This window comes from Hydra vulgaris, chromosome 03, assembly GCF_038396675.1.
Source record: "Hydra vulgaris chromosome 03, alternate assembly HydraT2T_AEP".
In the NCBI taxonomy this organism is placed as follows: Eukaryota; Metazoa; Cnidaria; class Hydrozoa; order Anthoathecata; family Hydridae; genus Hydra; species Hydra vulgaris.
The window spans coordinates 8857091-8880312 of record NC_088922.1 but is presented as its reverse complement, the minus strand read 5'-3'; the positions used below and the strand labels follow the sequence as shown (position 1 = coordinate 8880312).

The window sequence follows — 23222 nt, the reverse complement described above, 5'->3', positions numbered from 1 at the left end:
TCATTTGAGTCTTAAGCTTTTTTTTCAGTTTAATTGTTAGCCAAATTAGAATACAAATGCTAAACTATTCGTAAAATAAACTAAGTTGGCTAAAATATCATATACTTCTATTAAAACAATAAGCTGAACAATAATTAAATTCAATTGTTATAAACCCGCCTTTTCTCATACAACAATTAAAATACATTTTTTTTAAATTATTTATTTCTAAATACTGCTTTAAATACGTTTTAATGCAAATGTAAAGATGGCATTAAACGCTTTTAATATCTTTTCGTTATAAATGTAGAAACGTTCACTTGCTATAAAACAAAGGTTTTTAGATTGCTTTTCATAGTGAAAGTCTTTAAAATATTTTTCTTGTTTAATTAGAACTTTGAAAAAAATGCGAAAGGAATCCGAATTTAATTGGAAAGATAGTAATCTGGAAAAGTTTGGAAGTTCAGAAGATAGAAAAGTAAACTTATTTATCTATATATTTTGATGAATTTGAACTTCGATTGTTAAGCCAATATTAAATAAGTAAAATCTTTGCGGAGTTTTTTTCAGGAATTTAAATGTTGTTATGTATTTGCAATATTTTAATATAAAGTGTTTCCCTACAAAAGCAGTATTATAAATTTGTAGCTTTTGAAAGTTTTAACAATGAATTTGAGGAACAGGTAAAATCTCAAACTCCTCTCACCTCCTATCATTTTCCTAACTTCTTTTCCACCCTAAAAATAATCAGAATTAAAATTAAGTTCCTTGAACTTTTTTTTAATTCTGATTATTGAAAAAAACATTTTTTAATTTTTTATTTAAGTTATATATTTGGTTTAAAGGATACTTATCAATAGTGATTGAATAATTTTAAATAATTTAGTGATAATAGAATGTTTTTTAGATGATCTAGAGTAACTTTTTTTAACGCAAAAAAAGTAATCCAAAAATAAAAGAGGAACAAAATAAAATTAAAATAAATAAATAAAATAAGATTTTTTAGACAAAATAAGATGTTTAGCTGCTTTCAATGAAAACAACTAAATTTTTAACAACTAAAAAAGATTAAATAAAATTAATTAAAAAACTTTAGTAAAATTTGCTTTTGTATGATAACTGAAAAAAACAATCCTGTTTGTTTCAAGCCAATTTTGAAATAAGTGTTGTGCAGGTAATCCGCAGTAAACTTGTAAGTTCACAATTGCGTTTAATAAAGTTTTTGTCCAATTTCAAGACTATAATTTTGTTTTACAAAATATGTACTTGAAATATACTTGAAATTCGTCAAGTTCAGTTTAATGTTAATAGGAATATGTCCTTAAAATCACAACCCAAAAGCTTCATCTAATCAAAAGTATGTTATAAAATATTACTAAAATTATTTTATTATTTTTATTTTTTTATAAATTGTCTGCAAAAAGTTTGTTGTTGATTGTGTAACATTTTCTTGTACACTAAAATACTGCAACATTTTTATCGCACCATTTATTCCTTCGTTGTGATGTGATAAAGCACAAAATCAACTCCTTTTCACAATATATTTACTAGAATATGTGATTTTAGGTATTCTAAACCATATGAGTTAACTAAACGCTTTTTTTTGTGCTTGACCAGGCATGTATTTTAAGAGTAATTCGTCTCTCAGTAGGTTTACATAATTGAGGGCACTTAGGTTGGTATAATTGCTCCAAGATGAAGCATTTTGTGAACAAAATTGATGTCGTTTACCAGGAGTTAAAGTTTCTGTAAAATAAAAACCTGTTGTAAAACCAGCTTTTTTTAAAACATAAAAGTAATAAAGATTACTTTTAATGGCACACCCAAAGTTATCTAGCTTTCAGAAGGTTTTCTTTTTTCTAAGTTACGTTTTATGATGGCTTTGTGAAAATTTGTAATGTTACACAATTACTACAAAAGCATTATATTTACTATATAGGTTAGTTTTTATACATTAAAAAAATAGTTTGTATAACTATCTTCTATTTGCTGCTTGCATACTATTGGTGACTTGTTTACTTAAACGCAAATTTTCAATTTTACAATCTTTAAAAGTTTATCCGTTACGTAAGTGATGTACTTCTAGTACTTCATGATAAAATACTCACTACCAATTTCATGAAAAACTATTACTGAACAAAAAGTCACTGTAGAACAAGCATTTACCTCAGTTTTCAACCCTCAGTTTCCTTTTTTTTTATCTCTTGAAAAGTGTTGAGTATTTTACTTAATAATTATAAATATCACAACTAGTAATTAACAAATGATAGAATCATTGTTTTTTTGTTTTAAACAATATCTTTTAAAACAATGTTGAAAAAACATTCTAGGCACACACATGAGTTCGCAAAACACTTTTGATTAAATAAAAATTCATAATAATAAAATAATCTAATACTTATTCAAAGAAATTCATTGAAATTTTAATGTTGTAAACAAGGCTTAAATATTTAGGTCAAGTAAAAATTCCATTATATATATATTTTTAATTTCTTTAAATTATATTATCCAATGTCTATATTTTTCTTATAAACTTTTTTTTTAGTCGTTTTTCTTCAAATTTTTTTTATAGAAGATATAATAAATTTTTAATTATGATAGAATAATAGGTATTAATAGTTAAGTTTATCTATTTATTTTACTTAACTTAATTTAACAAAAGACTTTTTTAATGCAAAAAGGTAAAAAAAAAAATGGGTTGAAAATATAAAAAATTAATTTTGTTAAAGCTATTTTTCATGCATTAAATAGTCTACTGTATCTAGACTATACAATATATTTATATATTTTTTTAACTGAAGTAGCAGAAAGTATCATTAAACCTGACAAATTTTAAATATTTCTAGTATGGAAAGCTTGTTGTTATGCTTTTAAACCCAATTAAAAATTAAATTTTACGTATATGTGGGATATGATTTTAAAATGTTTTTTAAGGTGTGGTTTTGATAGATGTTAGAATGTTTTTTTAGATAATTGAAAGATTCTAAAATGTTGTTTTAGATTTGAAGAGATTCTTAAATACTTTTTTAAACTTTGTTTTTGATTTCAAAATTCAAATTTAAAAACTCTCTATTAAATTTGATAGCATAAAATTAAAATCCAAAACAATGTAATGAATAGTCTTTTTGCAGTTTTTAAATAATAAGGAAAAGAGTTGAAGTGTTGCCGTTTTTAGAGTCATATTATTCTTAAGGCTCTTCTGAGCAATATTTTTTTCTCCTCTATATTACTTAGTTCATTGAAAGCACCATTTTGAACAGGATAAAGATTTACTAGTATCAGCGATTTTCTTTGTTAATACATGATACCACGAAATGCCGATTCTATGTTTATAATTTTTCTATTCTCAATATTTTGATTTTCATTGTATGAAACTGATGCCTTGTCATAGATAACCTTTAAAAACCTGAAAGAAACTGATTTAAAAAATAAACTTTTTGTAAAATTTTTTAAAGTGGCGAATTATTAAAGTGTTTTATTAAAGAATTAGCACATAATACAATTCTGATTAAGAAAGTTTAACACTCATGTAAGTTAAAATAGATCACTGTTTACATAAAAACTTTAATTTGCGTGTAAAAGTGTAGTTATGTCATTAAAAATATTTTTTTTGAGTTTAAGTTTTATCAATAATTTAAATAAGTAAACGTTTTATAAACAAAAAATACTTAATCTTAGACTAAAAATAAGATTGTATTAATTTTTTACTTCACATTTTAGTATTGCTTTACAATCTGCGGAAAAATAAACTTATTAAGTAAAGTTATGAATCAATTAAAACATCATAAACATTAAATAAAACATCATTAAAAAATGTTTAAATAAATTACTAACACTGCAGGCCAAAAGTTTCCACACAATTGATATTTTTTTATAAAAAGCTAAAATCTATCCTGTATCATTAAATTAATCAATTATATTAATTTATAATACTTAAACTTACTAATTTTAAGTGTTTATTTAAGTTTGAGGTCAGTAATTGGGTATTACTGACCTCAAACTTACATAAATAAGTTTGTTTTTTTAATTGTTTATTTTAACTTGATATATAACGTTACATTACTCTTAAGAGTTTGGTCTTGTTAAAGTTATTTATTTGTTAAATCATGAAGTAAATATTTATAATATAATAATAGCCGACTAAAATGATTAAGAATATTTAGTTTTGTTTAGTTTTCATTTGGTATTAATGACGGTTGCATTGAAAAATCTTGAAAAAAGTTTTGAAATTTTATAATTCGATTATTTAATTTAAAATATGGGTAAAAAACTTTCTTTAACGGTTGCAAAACGTTCTGAAATAATTACATTACATAAAGAAAGTTACTCAGTTTGTAAAATTTGCAAAAAATTAAAAGTTGCCAGAAGTACTGTACAAGATACCATCAAACGATGGAAAGAAACAGGCATTTTTGAAGACAAAAAAAAACTGGTAGACCACGGAAGACAACAATACTTTCAGGCCGTATAGCGGTCAGGAAAGTGTTGCTACGGATTGGAAATAAAAAGGAAAGGTTTCAATGGACTATAGACCACCAAAATTGGACAAAAGAAGACTGGGGAAAAGTTCTATGGACTGACGAGTCCAAATTTAAACTGTTTGGGCAAAGACGTAGAATTTACATGCCGACAATCAAGCATGGTGGTGGGTCAGTTATGGCATGGGGATGTTTTTTATTAGCTGGTGTAGGTGACCTAGTTAAAATTATGAGTATTATGAAAAAAGAACAATATAAAACAATTCTAGAAAACAATGCTATACCTTCTTGCTTAAGAACTATTGAACGTGGTTTTGTTTTTATGCAGGACAATGATCCTAAACACACCTCAAAATTATGAAAGAACTATATAAAGAAACAAGAGGATAACGGTGTCCTCAAAAACATGACCTGACCGGTCCAATCACCAGATTTGAACCCAATAGAGTTACTGTGGGAAGAATTGGACAGAAAGGTCAGACAAAAATGCCCAACATCCTAAGAGCACCTGTGGCAGATATTAGAAGAATCCTGGTTATCAATTACACCCGAAATAATAAATAAACTAATAAATAGGATGCCACGGATCGCAAAAAAAGTAATAAAAACTCGTGGGTTATTTTTTTGACGAAAAGACAGTTTAATAATAATAGTGTTGTTAGTATTTTTTTTATTTCATTTTTTTTCTTTTTTTTTTTCTTAAATAGTAACTACACTTAAACCTCTTTTTATGCGTTCTTTTTTTATGCGATACTTTATTTGTGCGTTTTGTTTTAAGCGATTTTTTTTGTGCGATCTTATATAATTGCGTTACAACGTTAACTTTTAAATATTTTTTATATAAGAGTTGAATTGAATTTTTTTGCGGTATCTAACCGCATAAAAAAAATGTTTTTAATATTGTTTTGAAAACTATTTTTTATAGGTACTCACTCCTGAAGTTTTATGTGATTTTTTTAATGCGTTTTCTTTTATGCGGTCCCTATCTACCGCACAAAAAGAGGTTTGAGTGTATATGTATCTTTTATAAAATAAATATGATATTTGAATTTTTTTGAAACAATTATTAGAGTTTTAATTAAAAAATTAAACAAAATCCAAGTGTCCGGAAACTTTTAGCCGGCAGTGTGGTTCTAGTAATAAATTGTGTAATCATTGGAAAGCTTGTATTAAGGAATTTTAAATGTGCTTTCTGCGTTTAATTGCCATATGATTTAATCAGCATGATTAAACAAGTCAACTTATTTTCTCAATTTTCACTTCTGTTATCTGAAGTTTACAATGGTACAAACTGAACAACTAACTTTGTTTAAAAACCTTTTTTTTTAAAAAAAAATGACATATCGAAATAAACTGAACTAAATAAGAACCATTATTTAAAAAGCATTATCATTAAATTTATGTTTACACTTTATAATGCAAGTATTCTTGGCCTCTGATAGACGGAGAACAGATTTTGCAGGTCTGTCCGGTCCAATTTGCTGACGTAAAGTCAGCAAATTGGACCGGACAGGTCCAATTAGTCGCTTCTTAGTCAAGAAGTCAAATAAAGCATAAAAAAATATTTAAATCATATGACAATATATCAAAAAAATTTATTTTCAAAATATGTCCTTTAACAAACAAAACTTTCTCAACATAAAGTTAAAATTTTTTTTCTTAATAAGAAATTATAACTAAAACCTAGTTTTTCTTAATAAGAAATTATAACTAAAACCTAGAAATTATAACTAAAACCTATAAGTTTATCATGTGAAAGAAAATTAAAGCTACCATTAATACCCGCAAAACTGACAAGATTGACCTCCCACTGATCAATAAGTTTAAATGTTTTATGCGAAACATGTTCTTATTAATTGTGGTTATTTTTAGCTATCTCCTTAAAAAGAAGTTCTTCAAACTTCACTTTTTCAGCTCTTTTGTCACCTCTTTTTTCAAAATAGATCAGGCATTATATAAGATAATATTGTGAAAGATATCATGGCGTTGGGTTTCATGTACATAATATCCTCCACTGAGCAGTAGCTTTTATGATTTTTTAAAACTATTAAAAGCGTCTATGCGTCTTTGCTTGGCTCAACAAATTGAAAAAAGTTAGGCAAGCTATCCATTAACGAAGATTTCATTGGATTGCTGCCAGGCAACGCATGATTTAGAAACTGGTCTTGTTATAATTTTTCGAGGAATATCTGAGCAAACACTTCAAAAGGTTTGCCTTGTTCTTCAGGCGTAATTTGCCCATCTGCTTCGGCCCTTTCACAGCAATAATTTTAGCAGGTTTGAGTACTGTATTAAGACAAGTTTTTTTAGTATTTCATAAACGTTTCTATAAATATTTGTTAACTTAGTGAAGAATTCACCAAATGTATGGCACCTAAAAACTACGACTTTTGGTGTCCTTAAAGCCAGTGGAAGGTTTCTATCGAAAAAACCTTGGTACCAGCCGCAGCTATCTTGCTTAGGTTTAATTCAAGTTGCGTGTGTTGTATCTTGTATGTTGGAACACTCAAGGTAACTAAGGCAACAAACTAAGTTTTTTTTCACTACAGTTGCAATTATTCAATAGATGGTTTTTTTTAAAAGTAAACCAAAATTGGTATTTTTTTAAAAAGTAAACCAAAATCAATACATTTGGTATCGTTGGAAAGATATTTTTGATACAATAAAAAATTAAAGAATTAGAACAATTCTTTTTTTTTTTATTATTAAAATCTACAAGTATTTATTAATTGACAGGAATTTAGCCAATACTTTTAAAAAACATTACGCGCACAAAAACAAGGGTTTATTTTTTTAACTAAATTTCTTTTAAATATACGTTGAGCATTGAGCCATATAAACACATTGTGAGAAAGTCGTAATTATTTACTACTCTAAAATTTAAAAAAACTCATTTTTCTACTTTACTTTTTCTAATTATAAACTAACAAATTGAAGTTGTAATAACTTACCTTGCTAACTTAAAACAAAGATTTAATGTCACAAATAGAAAAAGTCACAAAAATGTCATAAAACAATCTTAATAAAAGCCTTTGTTGTTTTCTGAAGTAGAAACCATTTGATGAAATAAAGTATGCAAAAAGGTCCCCACCCAAGTGTTTCATCATACAAAAAGGTTGCCACCGAAGTGTTTCACCATACAAAAGATCGTCTCCCAAGTACTTCAACAGGATAGTGATAAAGTTTTATGGACGCCAAATTTTAAAGGATATGCTAGTCTCTCACTAAGATATCTAGTATCTCATTGGAATCAAGCATCTCACCCCTATATTGACTAAATTTACTTCTTTGTTTAAAATATATTTTAAATAAATAATTAAATCTAGATTTTTAACAAATAAGTAAATTAGTTGTGCCGACTGGGTTATAAATGGTTTTTGATTACTTTTATATATTAGTTAAAGTACTTTTATTCTGATCAGAATAAAATCATTTTAACTAATACATAAAGGTAATCAAAGCCCATGCATAACCCAACCGGCACAACTCCGTAAAAGTTTCTGTTGCATGTTTATGCCTGGATCAATCCAGGATATGCCTTTATCTATCTAGGCGACAACTGCCTTGCCAATTAAGAATACCCTAAGTGCAGAAAAATCACGATTTATCAGATGTAAACACAACAATATTGCTATTAATGACAATACCTGTTACCCAGGCCCGTCTCTAGGTCATCCTAGCCCCCTAGAAAAATAACGTTTTTTTTTGTTTTTTTTTTTAGGTTATTTAGATGCTCCCAGAAGTCCTTATGGTATTATCACAACGGTTGTGGCCTCTCCAACCCTCTCCCCTTCCCCCACCTACCTCTTAAACACGGTTTTTTAAATATATTTTACATAATAAATATATTTTACATAATAAATATATTTTACATGATAAATATTACTGCGTAAGATCAAAAACCAACAAGTTAACGTGGTAATTATAGACAATCAGATCTTTTTTTCCACATGTAGTTAAAACACTTCAGCAGGGTAAAACGAAATTTAAATCTTTAGATGAAAACTATGTATACTTTAGAAATGTATAAATTTTGTTTTACTCTGCTGAAGTGTTTTAATTATATGTCACCTATAGGTGACATTTTTGCATTTATAGGTTGATAAATTATTTTAATATCTTGCAGCGGCTTTTTAAATAAACGAATTTATCAATCACACCTTCCACGTTAATATTTTTAAAAAAGAACATTTTCAATTTAAAAAACGGCCAAAGCTTACAAGCGTTTTTGTCCACTATTAAACCTTGAGCAATTTTTCACCCTTTTTAGAGTTGAAAAGGATCTTGCTCCGTGACAACTTGTGACAGCGGCAGAAAGAAGCATCCTTAAAATGGCGTTGACGTTAGGGGATGTGGATATTAATTTCATTGATCAAATAATCAAAAGTAAATCTGAATGATTTGGTTTACTAGTTTCACTGTTTACCAATTTCAATTAAAGTGGGAACAAAGCTCTTGAAATGTCTAAACATTCGTTTGGATAATTAATGCCCGCATCGTTCGGATAGATTTTTAAAGGTTCTTGGGCGAGAGATGTGATTGCAACAGAATCCATATATGAAAGGCGAACAAGAAATCCAAAACAAAAGATAAGAAGAGTATAAGCTTGTTTTCGCCTCTCAAACTCAACTAAAAATTGATCCATGATGATACTAACTTCAGCAATCATTTTTCCTTTTCCATTAATGTCTGTTGCCTCAATGGATGTTAATCCTGTTGGCTTTTGTGTGCTATCGTTTCTGTCAGTAGAGTACTTTTTGGTGTACACCAACACCATCACTTCTTTTTTAATTTTGTCAAAACCTGATCTTACCTCTTGAACAAAAATAGAAAGAGAGCTATACAGTTCATTTAATACTGATAAGCTGATTTCAACGGCTTGAGGCATTTTGTTCACTTTGTTGAACCTTTCTATAATTGTATTCCAGATGACTATCATGACATTTGTCTCCTGCTTATCCATTTTCCTGAGAAGTCTACTAACTTCTATTATCGTGTTTGGCTGTTACGTTTTGTGATTGTTCAGTTCTTTAAAGGCAACCTTGAAGTTTAAACACATTTTTCATATATATAAATATATATGTACTATTGACAACTAAGCACTCAAATACTGATTCTGATTATTATACCTTGTAACTAGAATAACCCATTTAAAGAGCAGAACAAGCATCTACACGTGCAGACCATCTAGCCTGTGAGAGACTTTTTGGAATCTTTACACCATTTTCCAGTTGTGATTTCAAGACTTCCCAGCAATGCGTTGAAGCAGAAAAAGTTATATAGCTGTTGAAGATAGCCATAGAAAGATGCAGCTGTTACACAAGGCTCTGCTGCAGCAAGACCAACTAGATTCAAAGAATGGCCGGCGCATGAAACATATTCAGCTAGTAAGTTTAACTCCTTGATACGGACTTGAAACCCCAGTGTAGGCCCCAGAAATATTAAAGGCATCATAATACAACAACCCACGGCTATCTGTGATCTTGATGCCGGGCATCTCTGATGTCTCTTTGAAAAGATGAAGCATAAATGCTGCCCCATGACCTCTTATTTGAATGAATAATAAAAAACATTTAACTGGTTTTACGTCAGGCATTGAATACCAAACAACAAATGTCAGCATATAAATAGGAAGTGCTATCTTTACCTTGGTTAACGTGAGTACATAAATGTTAAGCTAAAAATGGGTTGTATTTAGCTAGAAACTCTAATTAGTTAAGAAAATATCAGTAATGACATTTTTTATCTAATCCACAAAATGCTAACTCTCTGATAGATCAAAAAAAAGTCTCCATAAAAATATGTATATATCAATAGACAAATTGGTTAAGAAGATAAATAATCTTAAAATATAAATATAATTAAATTTTACCTGGAAGAAAGAAATTTAGTGACAAACACGACCCGACGCAACATATCTCTTCAATATTCCTTTTCACTCTGAAACTGTTTAACAAAATCACAACCCTGGAAATGCATTCACTCCGAATAATAACGATAGAGATTTATTATGTTCAGCAGATTACTCATGCTCACTGATTGTTTTATGAGGAACTTTCCAGTTGCAAAACCCTTTTTTGCTCGTTAAGAAACTCTTAGTTTTCCCGAAAAAGAAGCAAGGTTTTCAGTAAACACTACAATTGTTAGCAGAATATACCAGCAAATTGCTTTCTTTTATCCATTTATAAGCTTTCAAAAAAATAGCTCTTTTAAAGCGCGTTGCAAAGTTCCAGCATTGTTTAGTGTTTTAGACCTTAAAAAATCAGTGCCGTTAGCGTCTCTTTTTTGTTGATTTGTTGTAATGAACTCAACCAGATCACAACTTTGTATCCAGTCGGCAAGGTCGAAAAAAATACTTTGTTGTTCTTTATTATGTATTGTTCTTCATTCCTATATTGTTCTTCATTACCAGTCAACGAATCCAGAAGATTGTTGCTACATATGCAAGAATCCACGGCTTTTTTTTCGCAAAAAAACAATTTTTTTGCGAAAAATGTAGTCAATTTTGGCAAAGACGCAACAACATTTAGATTTGCAATTCGTTTTAAATTTGCTTCTCTCATTCTTTTGCCACCAGAATTTTTCTTGCCAGGCTCATCCATGTTCATTATTTGATCACTTCAGACTTCTACTTGATCATTTCTAACTTGTTTTTTGTATTCTGAATGCTCGGATGATTTTTCACTAATGATTTTACTTATTTGATTGAATAATTATTTGAATCTCGTTTCTTTAAAAAAAAAATATTTTAAAGAAAATAACTTTTTTCTTTGTTTTGTTTTACGCTGATTTTTAAATCAGCGTAATACAAAACATAAATGATAGATAGATAAATGATAGATTTACAGAAATAAAAAAAATTTCAAAGCTTTTCAATTTTATACAACCTCAAAATTTAATTAAAATGTTGGAAGATGATCTAATTAAATCATGTAAATTATTACGATAGAGTTACAAAGATAATTTGACGAACAGCATTCCAACATAATTTATGCATATAAAATAAATATTATTTATATACTTTATCGTGTTTTATTAACTAAATATAAAAAGCAAATATTGCATATTTTATTTTTAAATTTTCTAAAAAAATATTTGCAGTGGAAAGACCCCTTTTTATTTGTGTGTTTATGATTGTGAAGGGAAAGGGGGATGGGGAAAGGGTTGTGCCATATTTATAGTAACGTCTCTAAATTAATAGTATGAGCAGGTAATTTGACAATTTAAGTTCAAAATTAAAACTTGTAGATGATGTGGTCTGATGTTTTTTAAAAAAGTTTTGGGAGTAAATCAGAATAAAGAAATTTATTTTTCTTTATTCTGATTTACTCCTAAAAAGGCTGCAAGCAACCACTATTAAGTTAAGAGAAAAATAAGAGAGTTGAAGAAACAGTTGATGGAAGACTTAAAAAGTAAAAGGTTGTATGAGTCAGAAAAACATGAAGATGCGAGAGAGTTCCACAAGGATGAAGTGTGGAAAAAAAAAACTAGATAAAAAAAAGTTTTTAGAGCATACAGGGACAGATACAGTAAAAAGATGAAACTTTGCTGAATGGCAAGAATAAGTTTTAATTGATTGAACTAGAGATGATAGCTTCTTTTAACAGCAACCATAATAGTATTTGTAGAAAATAGAAAGAAATGCAACTTTACAACGATGTTAGAGTCTCAAGTTTGGCAGATAGAGTGGGGCCAACTAGTTTACAATGCAGTTTTAGACCTTGTCTAGAAGAGAAAGAGCATAATCAGATAAACCAGCCTAAATATGACAACAGTATTTCATACAGGGGAAAATAAGAAATTTATAGAGGTAGAGAATGGAATCAGGAGTAAGAAAATGGGGAGCATGATAAAGAGAAACAATCTTAGTATATGGTAATTTAGCAATTGATTGTCTATATGGTTTCCATGAGAAGTAAGTAGTGAGTGACAATTTGAGAAGATATAAAGAAGAGCACTCAGTAAGCGGGTTGTCATTCATTAATAAAGAAATGTCAACAGTATTGTCATATTTATTGCAGTAAATAACTGAATTATATTGGAGTTAAAATTCACAAGCCACTGCAAGCCCCGACCTGTAACATAATTGAGATCAGACTCAAGATGGGCTACCTATTTTTAACAATTGAAAAGAAGACTTTTTGTCAAGACAGGAGTATAAAGTTGAGTCATTAACAAATAGTGCCACTCTAGAAGTAAGGTTGTTTGGAAGGTCATTAATGTAGAATAGAAACAAAACAGATAGAACCTTGATGTATATAAAAAGTTTCTAAAAATGAAGAGTTGGCCTTTAAGGATGACTTTAATAAAGCAGTTAGAAAAAAATGATTTAATAATCTAAAAAACTTTCCCAGATACACTGTATGAAACAAGCTTCTGGAGAAGACCAGCATGTCAAACTTTGTCAAAAGCTTTAGATATGTAAAGAGCAATAGCCCTAGCCTTGCTGCCTCCGCCTAATGCACAAAAGAATCTTTCAGTCACAGCAGTTAGCAAGTAAGCCGTGAGAGGATTGAAAAACTTATGTCAGACAATCATGTCTGACAGTAAGTTATTTGAAGATGGAATGTTAAAAATTTGTGGATGATTGTTGACTAAAAGACCTTGCTAATAACAGATAGAAGACTGATCGGACGATAGTTGGAGGGGTCAAAATGATTTCCAGAGTTTTTGAAACTCAAAACCATAGGTGCCATTTTCCAGCAGATAGAAAAACAAGATTCAGTTAAGCACTTATTTAATAGGTTAGAGAAAATTGAAGAGAGTTTATTGGAACACTTTTTCAATACTATGACAAGAATAATGTTTGAAAAACAGGCTGTAGAAAAGTTTAGTTGATATATGACCTGAGCAACAGACGCTAGAATGATTTGAATGTCTAACAATGGGTTAACCTGTTTAATTGGATGGAATAAAGAGTGTGACCATAAGATTCAAGAGTCAAATTAGAAAAAAGTTCTTTGCAAATAAAGTTCTGCCTTATCCTTGGGAGGTAATAAGTTCAGTCCCATGAATAAGAGATGGAATAATAGATCTACCTTTGTTAATGACACTGTTGAAGATTATCCAAAAGCCTCTTCAGCCTAACTTCTGAGATAAGAGACAAGATTTAGTAAACTGAGAATAATGGAACTTAGTATCAGACAACACTTACATTGATTTCTTGCAATAATAGGCATTTGTAAGGAGAGTTGTTCTTTTGAAAAAGATGAAAAATGATTACAATTAGATATAAAAGCTATACAAAAAGGTGAAAACCATGGAGAATGAGGTTTCCATTCCTGCCTGGATTCAAGAGGTTACTTAGGAGGTGCTTTTATCAGAAGAGAGAAAAAAGACATCAGTCAAATGATCGTCACAAAGAAATATATTTATAGAGATCATTGCATGGTCAGAACCACCTAAAGGAGAAAAAGGAGAAATTAAACACAAGCTAGGGTCAGGGACAAGACACAAATCAAATAGTGAGTGTAAATGATTAGGGCTGTCTGGAAAACAAGTCATAAAGTTAATTATCTGAGAAATACAGAAGTTTTAAGCTTTAGTGCCAGCAGGGTTAGTGATGAAGAGCCAAGCCATTTAGTGTAATGAGCTTTAAAATCACCAATAACAACAAAAATGGCAGAGGGCTAAAGTGAAAAGGCATGGTCAATTTGATCATAAATTACATCTAAACCAGTGCAGTCTTGAAATGTAGGAGAGCAAAAAAGAGCAATGAGAAAGGCGGTAGAGTGAAGAGGTGCTAAGCGGAAGCACATAAAAGAATGGTCACAAATGGTGAACTGATGCAAAAGTACGCGCCTAAGCCAAGCATGTGACAATTAGAGTTTTTGCAAATTAAAGAATACTTATCAATACCGAATTCTGAAAAAAGAACAGCTGAATTTAAATCAGTCTCACAAAGAGCTAGCAAGTCTCATGAATTTTTTGAGCAAAGATTCAACTGATAGAAAGTTGCTTCCCAGACCATGCATATTTGTGAAGGATATTTTGAAACAGCTAGGTGGTGGGGATGGTTTTTTATGTTTAATATTTTAGTTTATTTTAGACATGATTTAAATTTAAAGAGAACTTTATTCATTCATGGGACCAAAGTTGTAACGTAGGGCTCCTTATTTGGCCACATTAATACACACCAAAAGCATTAACGGGGACAGTATCCATGCGAAACATGGCATTGTTAATACTTTAATATTTTGCAGCTGTTGTTGGAATCAGCCTCTCTGAGAGCTACCAAAAAGTTTGGGAAACCTTACTAGTCGGCCTTAGAATCATTAAATTGAGTTTTAGATCTTTATGCTCATTAGGAGATAACAGGAAGAGTTGCATAACCACTATCAAGGAGACAAAAACAAAAGTCTATGACCAGAGTCAAAAAGATCCAGCATTCATCATCCTAAGTAGAAAACAATGCAACACAGGTTTATATCTACAACAGCCTTTAAGATAAAGAAGGGATTTGAGGCTGGAAAACAGATTATTCTGCTTACCCCTAGAGTCTTTGCCTAGGAGGCGTTCTACAAGAATGTAACTAGATGCAGTTAACTTCTGACTACGATGAAAATTTTTATCAAGACTCTATCTCTAGCCTTCACTCATCCAAGAACCCCGAGGCAAGGGGTTTTTTAGGTCAGATTCTCCTAGCCTTTGCCTGAAAAAGTGAACCCTACAAGTAAGCAGGGCATGGAGTAAGTTGTATTGGGTTATATGATACCAGTAGCACGGTGATGATCTTGAACCTGACCTGACCTGGATTTAGTCCATCCAAATTTATTTTGACTCTAGTTTGTTCCTTCAGGCATTAAGAACCTAAAACTTTGAAGCAGTTTTACTGTCTTCTCTATTAGAATCACCTGAGGTGGTAAGGCTCGTCCTTCTGCATTCACACAAACAGTTATGTAAACGATTACCGCTCTCATATGTAAATATTTTGTACCTTAGATTGCAATAATTTTGTGTGCCTTTCAGTTTAGCTGCTTCTTTATTATCCTGTTCTTTTTCTTCATTACATCAGGCTTAAATGACCTCTTTAAGTTGCTCAAAGTACTTTAAAAATTTAGCCGCAGTTTACCAGACATTTTAGGTAAACTATTAACACTGTTTATAGCCTCAAATAAGATTTCCTCTTTCAATTTCACATATTTAACTTGAGTTAGTCGATATTGTTTCTTATTACACTTTTTTACAGATCTCAAGTTTTTCTGATCATAGACGAAAATACAAATCTTTTTAATATCAATCATTACAATCTTTGTTTCAAGATTTAATCCTAATATAATTTCATTTAAATGCCATAATCTACATTTGAAAAAATAGTTTTTTAAACTATTTGTCTTGAGTATTTAACTTTTATTTATTTTTAAGTCATTCATGTAAATATTGTAATTATATTAAAACAAATTCATATATTTTAATTTGATTAGTTTTTAAGTCATACATCTAAACTAAAGTATTTATATTTAAACATTTAAATCTAATTGTATAAACATCTTACAAGTATCATTTACTCTTGGCCACTTATGAACCTAATTTCAGCCATCAGGTGTATTTAAGGTTTAGTCATGGCTGGATTTTCCCTGGATCCTTCTACTGTCTAGTTTTACAATCTATAAAAATAACTTAGTGCTGTATATCTAAAATGGTCTTTTAATGTAGTATATTAATAGTTTAAAATATAAATAACTTTGATACTATTTAATGTTTAATACTTTCAAAGTGGATGCTTACACGACATTTAAAATCTAAAGTAGTCATTTTTAATATATATATATTTGGTCACTAACTGGAATTTAGTCGCTTTACTGAAGTTTTTATTTTTAATTAATAATTTAAAACTTATAAAATTATGATTTTTTTTTGAAAGAAACTTACATAATATTATATCATAATAATACTTAGAAAAATTTTTTTTTTCAATAGGTTAAAAAAGAGTCTGCTTTGACTGAACCAGCATGGAAAAATGTTGGGACCAAACCTGGTACTGAGATTTTTAGGATCAACAAATTTAAAGTAAAACTGTTTCTATATTGACTTTTTTTAATTACATAAAAATATCTTTTTTAATTTGTGTTTTTTGTTTGTTTGTATTTTTTAATATCTCTCAATTAAAATTGAAATATAGGTTATGACAATAATTTAAATAGATTGAAATTGGATATTAGAACTCCTCCTCCTCATAAATTTTGTGTATTATTGCCTGTTAGTTGCCTAACATTTTTCTTTTATCTGCATATATAACTTACTATAAAAAATAATAAATATGATATAAACTCCTTACTAGTCCTTATTGATATTCTTATTAGGTTGAAAAATGGCCTAAAGAAGATTACGGAAAGTTTTTTTCCGGTGATTCATATGTCATTCTTAATACTTTCAAAGAAAAAGATAATGAGGTTAATTTAATTATTTTTTAAATTTTTTATTTTCTTTTTTTCTTTATACTGTTATATTGTTGTTCTTTTCTTACAATACTTGTTTATTTTAAACTAAAAGCTTGACATAGAAGCAGCTACAAATGGTTAAAGACAAACAAAAAATAATTATGTTAAACCATTAAATATAACTGCATATCAAAATACTATTTATGTGACAAGTTGGCAGTTTCTAAGTTCTAATTTGTAGCCTACAACATGTTGTATGATAGCTGTAAACATTTTATTTAACATCCTATCCAACTAAACTTTTTAGTTACAATTGATAAGTAACAACTTCATCCGAATTTGTATTAACTAATACTTTTGTTGAACTTAAATATTTTTTATGAATCATATTATCAAAGTAATAAATATGAAACAGTTTAAAAAGTTGTATGTTTTTATAACTGTGTATGAGACCACTTTTTACTACTTCTAGGTAAAAATTAGGCTGCACAACATTTCTTTAAGCAGGATAAGGTTTTCGAAGTAGTTAATAGATATTAATATAACAATAATATAATAATAGGTTCTATGTTTTATAATCATTAGCTCTCTATGATATAAGCAAATTTTTGATCAATTATGAAATACTCTAGACTCAACAATTTTGGTAAGAAACACTAGGATCTCAACAATTAATCTTGATATTTTTCTATTTTTGAATTATTTTTATGACAGATTTATCAAAAAAATCAAAAAAAAAAATTCACTTTAAAAAAATTAGATAAATTATGTATCTTACAAAGGAATGTGATTTTTATTCATTTTTATGTTAAAAACCTGTTTAAAACTAAAAATTTTAAACAAGTGTAAAATATTGTTGATCACAACACTTCTTCTTCAGTCATTTCTAAAATTAAAATGTTTGCAGTTTGCCCAATTTATAATCAATAATTGAATGTGTTTTTTACAAAAAGAATGTAAAGAATTCACAAACAAAGTGTATTGTGTACATTAGGGTGTCATTACATCCATCTAAAGGAACTTATATCATTACCTCCATCTAAAGGAACTTATGTCATTACCTTTTTTTTATGTTATTCACCTCCTTAAGGCCGAGAAGGTCACTACAGATGAAGAGGCTACTTAATAGTGGTTATAACCCTCTCTCAACTCTATAACTTCGAAACATGAACCTTGATGAACAAGTCTGCTGCATGGAGAAACAAGTTGAGTGCAGTACTGCCAAGAACGTGGTGGGGATCGAACTTGGAACCTCTTGCTTATGTAGCCAGCGGTTTACCACTACCATATTCTTTACTCTAGTGGTATCTACCTCTCTTTTACTCTAGTGGTAAAGCGCTCGCTTTACCACTAGAGTAAAAGAGAGGTAGATACCACTACACCACTACCTCCATTTAAAGAAACTTATGTCATTACCTCCATCTAAAGGAACCTATATCACACCTCTATTTAAAGGAACTGTTGTTACCTCCATCTAAACGACCTTATGTTGTTACCTCCATTTAATGGAACCTATGTCATTACCTCCATCTAAAGGAACTTATGTCATTACCTCCATTTAAAAGAATTTTTTGTTGGTTAAAATGTCAGCAGTAGAATGAGAGGGTAGAAACTAATTAATTATCAGAGAGTAATTTGTTAGAATTAAATACCATGCTAATGATAAAACGATAGTTATAGAGATCAGAATGTACTGATGAGTATTTTAAAATCACAATACAGATGTTTACCAATAATGTTTGGACCCCAAGCTACAAAAGAATGTAAGTCAGAAAATGCTAACTTGAATTTCTAATTTCTAACAATCGATTAATCTATTTTCCTGGGATGCAGAAGAGTATGGTTATTAGATTCAAATAATGAATATTAGGTTTGATAATCTGAGAAAAATGGAGTTAAGTGTCAGAAAGCATCTTTTTACAATGACGTCTTGAAATTATGACAAGACGTTTTTTATCAAGAAAGTTGTTCTCGTGAAAAAGATAAAAGACAAAAAAAAAAAAAAAAAGAATAAAAGATGAAATAATTATAATTAGAAACAGCAGCTGCACAAAGAGTGTTTTTTTTGTGGCTTGACTTATAGCTGATAAGAAAAAATAAAACTTCTTTGTTTGCCTGAATCCAAATGATTTAGTTGGAGGCACAATCAGCGGACAGGCAAAAACATAAGCTCAAAAATCTTCATGAAGAAAATCACAAAATGAACCCTAGACAGTTTTAAAGTAGTAGTAAGGAGTTTGATGATAAGGTGAGTCTGAAGTAGTCTGAGTTTTAGTGAGATCATAACACGGTTTAAACCACTCCAAAGAGAGCAAGAATAAACTAAGCACAAAGTTGGGTCTCAGACTAGATACAAATCAATGAGAAAGAAATGGTCATAGCCATCAACATTTTGACCCGATGACAAAACAGCCAAATTCGAATTAAACTCACAAAGTGCAATAAATTCTGGTAAAATCCTCCAAAGTATTAGGATAGGAAATAGGAATTTAGGGAATTACATTGTACCAGTAGTATTTGTCAGAGGATCTGATTGGTTTGGCATTGTTTGATAATCGGGTCAGCATATCAATAAAGCAGCTGATGGTGAAGGCGATGCAAGAAGCAGAGGGAGTAGAGGAGCTGTTGAAACAAGTAGCCATTAGTTTAAGGACTTTCAAGGACATGAAGTTAGAAGACTTTATTTCTAAAAGATCTGTCATGCTCATAGAAAAGTTGCGAATGCCAAGCAGTTTTCTCCAATTCAACCCAGAATTGTGAGAAAAGCACGATGACTTCATTGCATCACTACAGCTTGTCCAAGCTTTGAAGGTAACATTAATTTTAATTAACTAATAAGATTAAGTTTTTGAATAGTATTCTAATCAGATTAAGTTTTTGAGTGCTTTGTTGCTTTATCTATCCAGTCAGTCAAACTAAATTATTTTTTGAATTCTGAACTAATAATAGAGATAACAGTTTTCAAAAAATGTTAATTTGTGCTTAGGTCGTCAATGATCACGCAGAATGGCATGACTCTTGTTCAAGATTATAGTGGCCTGCTCACTCGAGACGGGAACCAAATATAGTTTTTACTACAAGTCGTCAAAGAACACCGTCGAGCTTTTCCTCACAGTCAAAAGCAGACTGTAGGTGGACATTGACCATCACCTACTCAAACATCTGCTGCTCTCTTTGTTTTGTGACTTTTTGTATAATTTTGTGACATGAAAATGTGTCAATTGTAACAAAGGTTGATGGTTTAAACATATAAACAGTTAACACTTGAAAAAAAGTTTGATGTTATTGTTAAAAGTCTTATATTTATGACTCGTGACTTATGTGTATACTTTTTCAATATGATTGAGTTACCTCATGACGCTCTATAAGTAACAGGCCGTAACACGCAAAATTCAGAAAGTAATGTGGGGGCCGATATTTAAAAAAATAAATATGACGAATATAATTTGTTTTCAAAAAAACTTTTATTTAATATCTCTTGTTATGTAATACAATAGATAGAGTAAAGATTTATATAACTTTTTAAAAACAATTTATATATCTTTTTCAAAATTTTCATAAAAAATTATATTGCTTTAATTCATAAAATTGCCAAAACAATGAAATAAAAACAAGTTTAAAATCAGGTAAAAAAAGATAACTAAATAGCATACTATTGTTTTTATTTTGTAAAATACTACAGTAAAAATACTGGGAAACTACATCTTAAAATAAGAATAGATTAGAATGCCTTATTTGAATAAGGAATACTTTTAAAATTATAAAGCAGAAACTTTAAAGAATCAATTAAATAACAAAAAATAAATAACAATAAAAATGTCAATGACTGTTAACCTAACATGACAACTTTAAAATTTTAAGATATGTTTCTTTGTTTGATTTTGCTGTTAAAAGTTTGCAATAGTTTTTAATAAAAATATTTGACAGTATATTACCATGATGTCGCTCCATATCAAAAGAGTAATGCTCTGATATTAGCATGAAAATATTGCACAGGGATGTCCAACAAACTTTGTCCTTAATAGAGATAAAGAGTAAAAATGAGAAGAAAACCCATTGGACAGTATTATCAAAAGGAATTTTCAACCCACCTCTATCAATTGATTTAAGATGTTGAACAAACTTTTCAAAATAAAACATTGTTTTAGTCAAAAGTTCCTCTTCGTTAGGCAAATCATCATTTCGAGATACATATCCAGCAATGTAAATAAGAGACATCTTTGATTGAACAGTTATACTTTTTTCAAGTGTTGGTAAGTTGTCAAATACCTCAGCTGAAGACTCATCAAGAAAAAATCCACAAAATTGACAAGAATGTTCTGCATAAGAAGCTGACTCGTTAATGTTATATGTCAACAAAAGTGAAGCTTTAGAAATATTGAACTTTTCAATTATTTGTTGAACACTTAAAAAATGTTATGGTTAACTGTTTTATGGGTTTTCCCGAATTACTTGTCATGCGTAATGCCATTTCTCCAAAATCAAAAAAAACTTTAATCTATTATCATTCGGATCTCTGATGACAGCTTGTCGATTATCATTAAATCTACCATCCACATCAACACTTTTTACATCTAAAATTTTCCACCAAGTGACTACAAGTTTAATAAAATCAGCAGTTTGGCTTATGTTTAAGATATTGATGGTTTCGGTGTGATTAAGGTAGAGCATTGTATGTTTTGTCAGAGAACACCTTTAGACAAGTAGAAACAGATTGTTTTTCAATATGACTTGGTCGAATAGAAACTTCATTCAAATCAGAAAGTTTCATTAGACAATTTGATTCAGCTTCATAAAGTTTTATTAAATGCTTCCAACAAGCTTTTTTCCCATCACCATTTTCATAAAAAACAAGTTCCTCAATTTTTTCTGTGAGCCAGTTGTTTCGGATGTTTTTGATCAAGTAGATAAAATCAATCAACAAAAAAGTTACACTGGTGGTTAACCAAGTTCTTACAGGAAATGTGTCAAACCTTTTAAAAAACGCTTGATTAGTTCAATTTCTGTCACAGATAATAGCTTTTGCTTCGCCATTTGAATCTTTTACTGCTTCTACAGTCGACTGAATTTGATCATATAGAAATTGAGAATTTAATTTGCTTACAGGTAACATTTTTACTAAAAATTTAGGTTCACTAAACATACAAGTTATCATGACACCTAAAACAGTTTTAGCAAGAGAATCTGGGTCATCTAATGCTTTTCCAAAAACAGCACCTCCGTGGTATAATAGCATTTTTTTAACATAAACCTCGTCAGGAAGATTAATACAAGTTCTTTGACTATCACTTAAATTATCAAAAACTTGTTTTTAAAATAAATTATCATCAGACTTTGATACTCTTGAGGTAATACATGTTATTGTTCGAATAGAAGGTAGTTTAAAATCATCACGTAGTTTTTTATAAAGTGTACAAGAGGTGGCAAAATACTCAAATGCTCTGATAATTACACTAAGACTGTACTTACTTGTGTTCATTGAATTAACTTGCTCATTCATAACTATATCTTTATTATTTGGTGTCAAAAGGTTTAGATATCGTAATACTGCTTCAAATTTAGACCACGTATTAACAACATTAGATACAGTATGGACTTTTTTTTCACACCATTGATATAGGCTTCAAATTTTAAAGAACTATCAAATATAATGAGAAATTTTAGTGTTGCATAATTAAAGTGTGTAGTTTGTACATAAAGTTTGCTATCTGAAATAAAGGCTATAATTTCTACAGAAAAATTACGTTTTTTTTATTTAGCAATGTATCACAAAAAACGTCAAAATCAAAATTATCTTTTGCTAAAAATAAATCAATTTCGTTAAAATTATTTCGGCTTGAGGATGATGCACGTTTAGTTGATCTTATAGAGGGTATAGATGTTGGTATTTGACTGAGAGGGACATTAGGCCAAATTGATGGTGGGTTCTTTGGTCATTCTCTTCCTTTTACTTAAATTTTTTCAAAGTTTATGGGCCAATGCAGTTCACAGACTACAGTATTGCTTGACACTTTTAAGTTTGCATTAAGAATACATCTTATCCAACGTGTCCTCTCTTCTTCGTCTCTTGGAAATCTATAAACTGACGTTTTTGAATCGTTTGAATTTTTTTTCTGTGATAAGTAATTTGTCGAGCATCTATAGACACAGCATTTTTTCACCATTTTTATAACTGACAAAGTAAAGAAGTAAACGAAGCAAGCAAGTTTTTTTTTATATCATCCGAGTCCTTTTCATAATATATTCAAGCCCCCACATTATTTTCTGAATTTGCGTGTCATGGCCTGTTACTTATAGAGCGCCATGAGCTACCTCCAAATATTAAAAACTCGTGTTCAAACTTTTTGTAGATGTTTTTATTATAAAAGGAACAACTTTGAGGGGA

General features: G+C 29.5%; 1 protein-coding gene across 1 annotated transcript in view; it reads left to right on the top strand.

Annotated features, from left to right (window-relative positions):
* The first annotated feature begins 227 nt into the window (after positions 1-227).
* The window catches only part of LOC100198022 (gelsolin-like protein 2), a 29890-nt gene continuing 6895 nt past the window's right edge, over positions 228-23222 (top strand). Inside the window, exons 1-3 of the mRNA XM_065792258.1 lie at positions 228-457; positions 16377-16466; positions 16760-16849. Coding sequence (XP_065648330.1) covers positions 386-457; positions 16377-16466; positions 16760-16849 — 252 coding nt within the window. The 5' untranslated portion in view covers positions 228-385. The remainder of the gene's footprint in view (positions 458-16376; positions 16467-16759; positions 16850-23222) is intronic.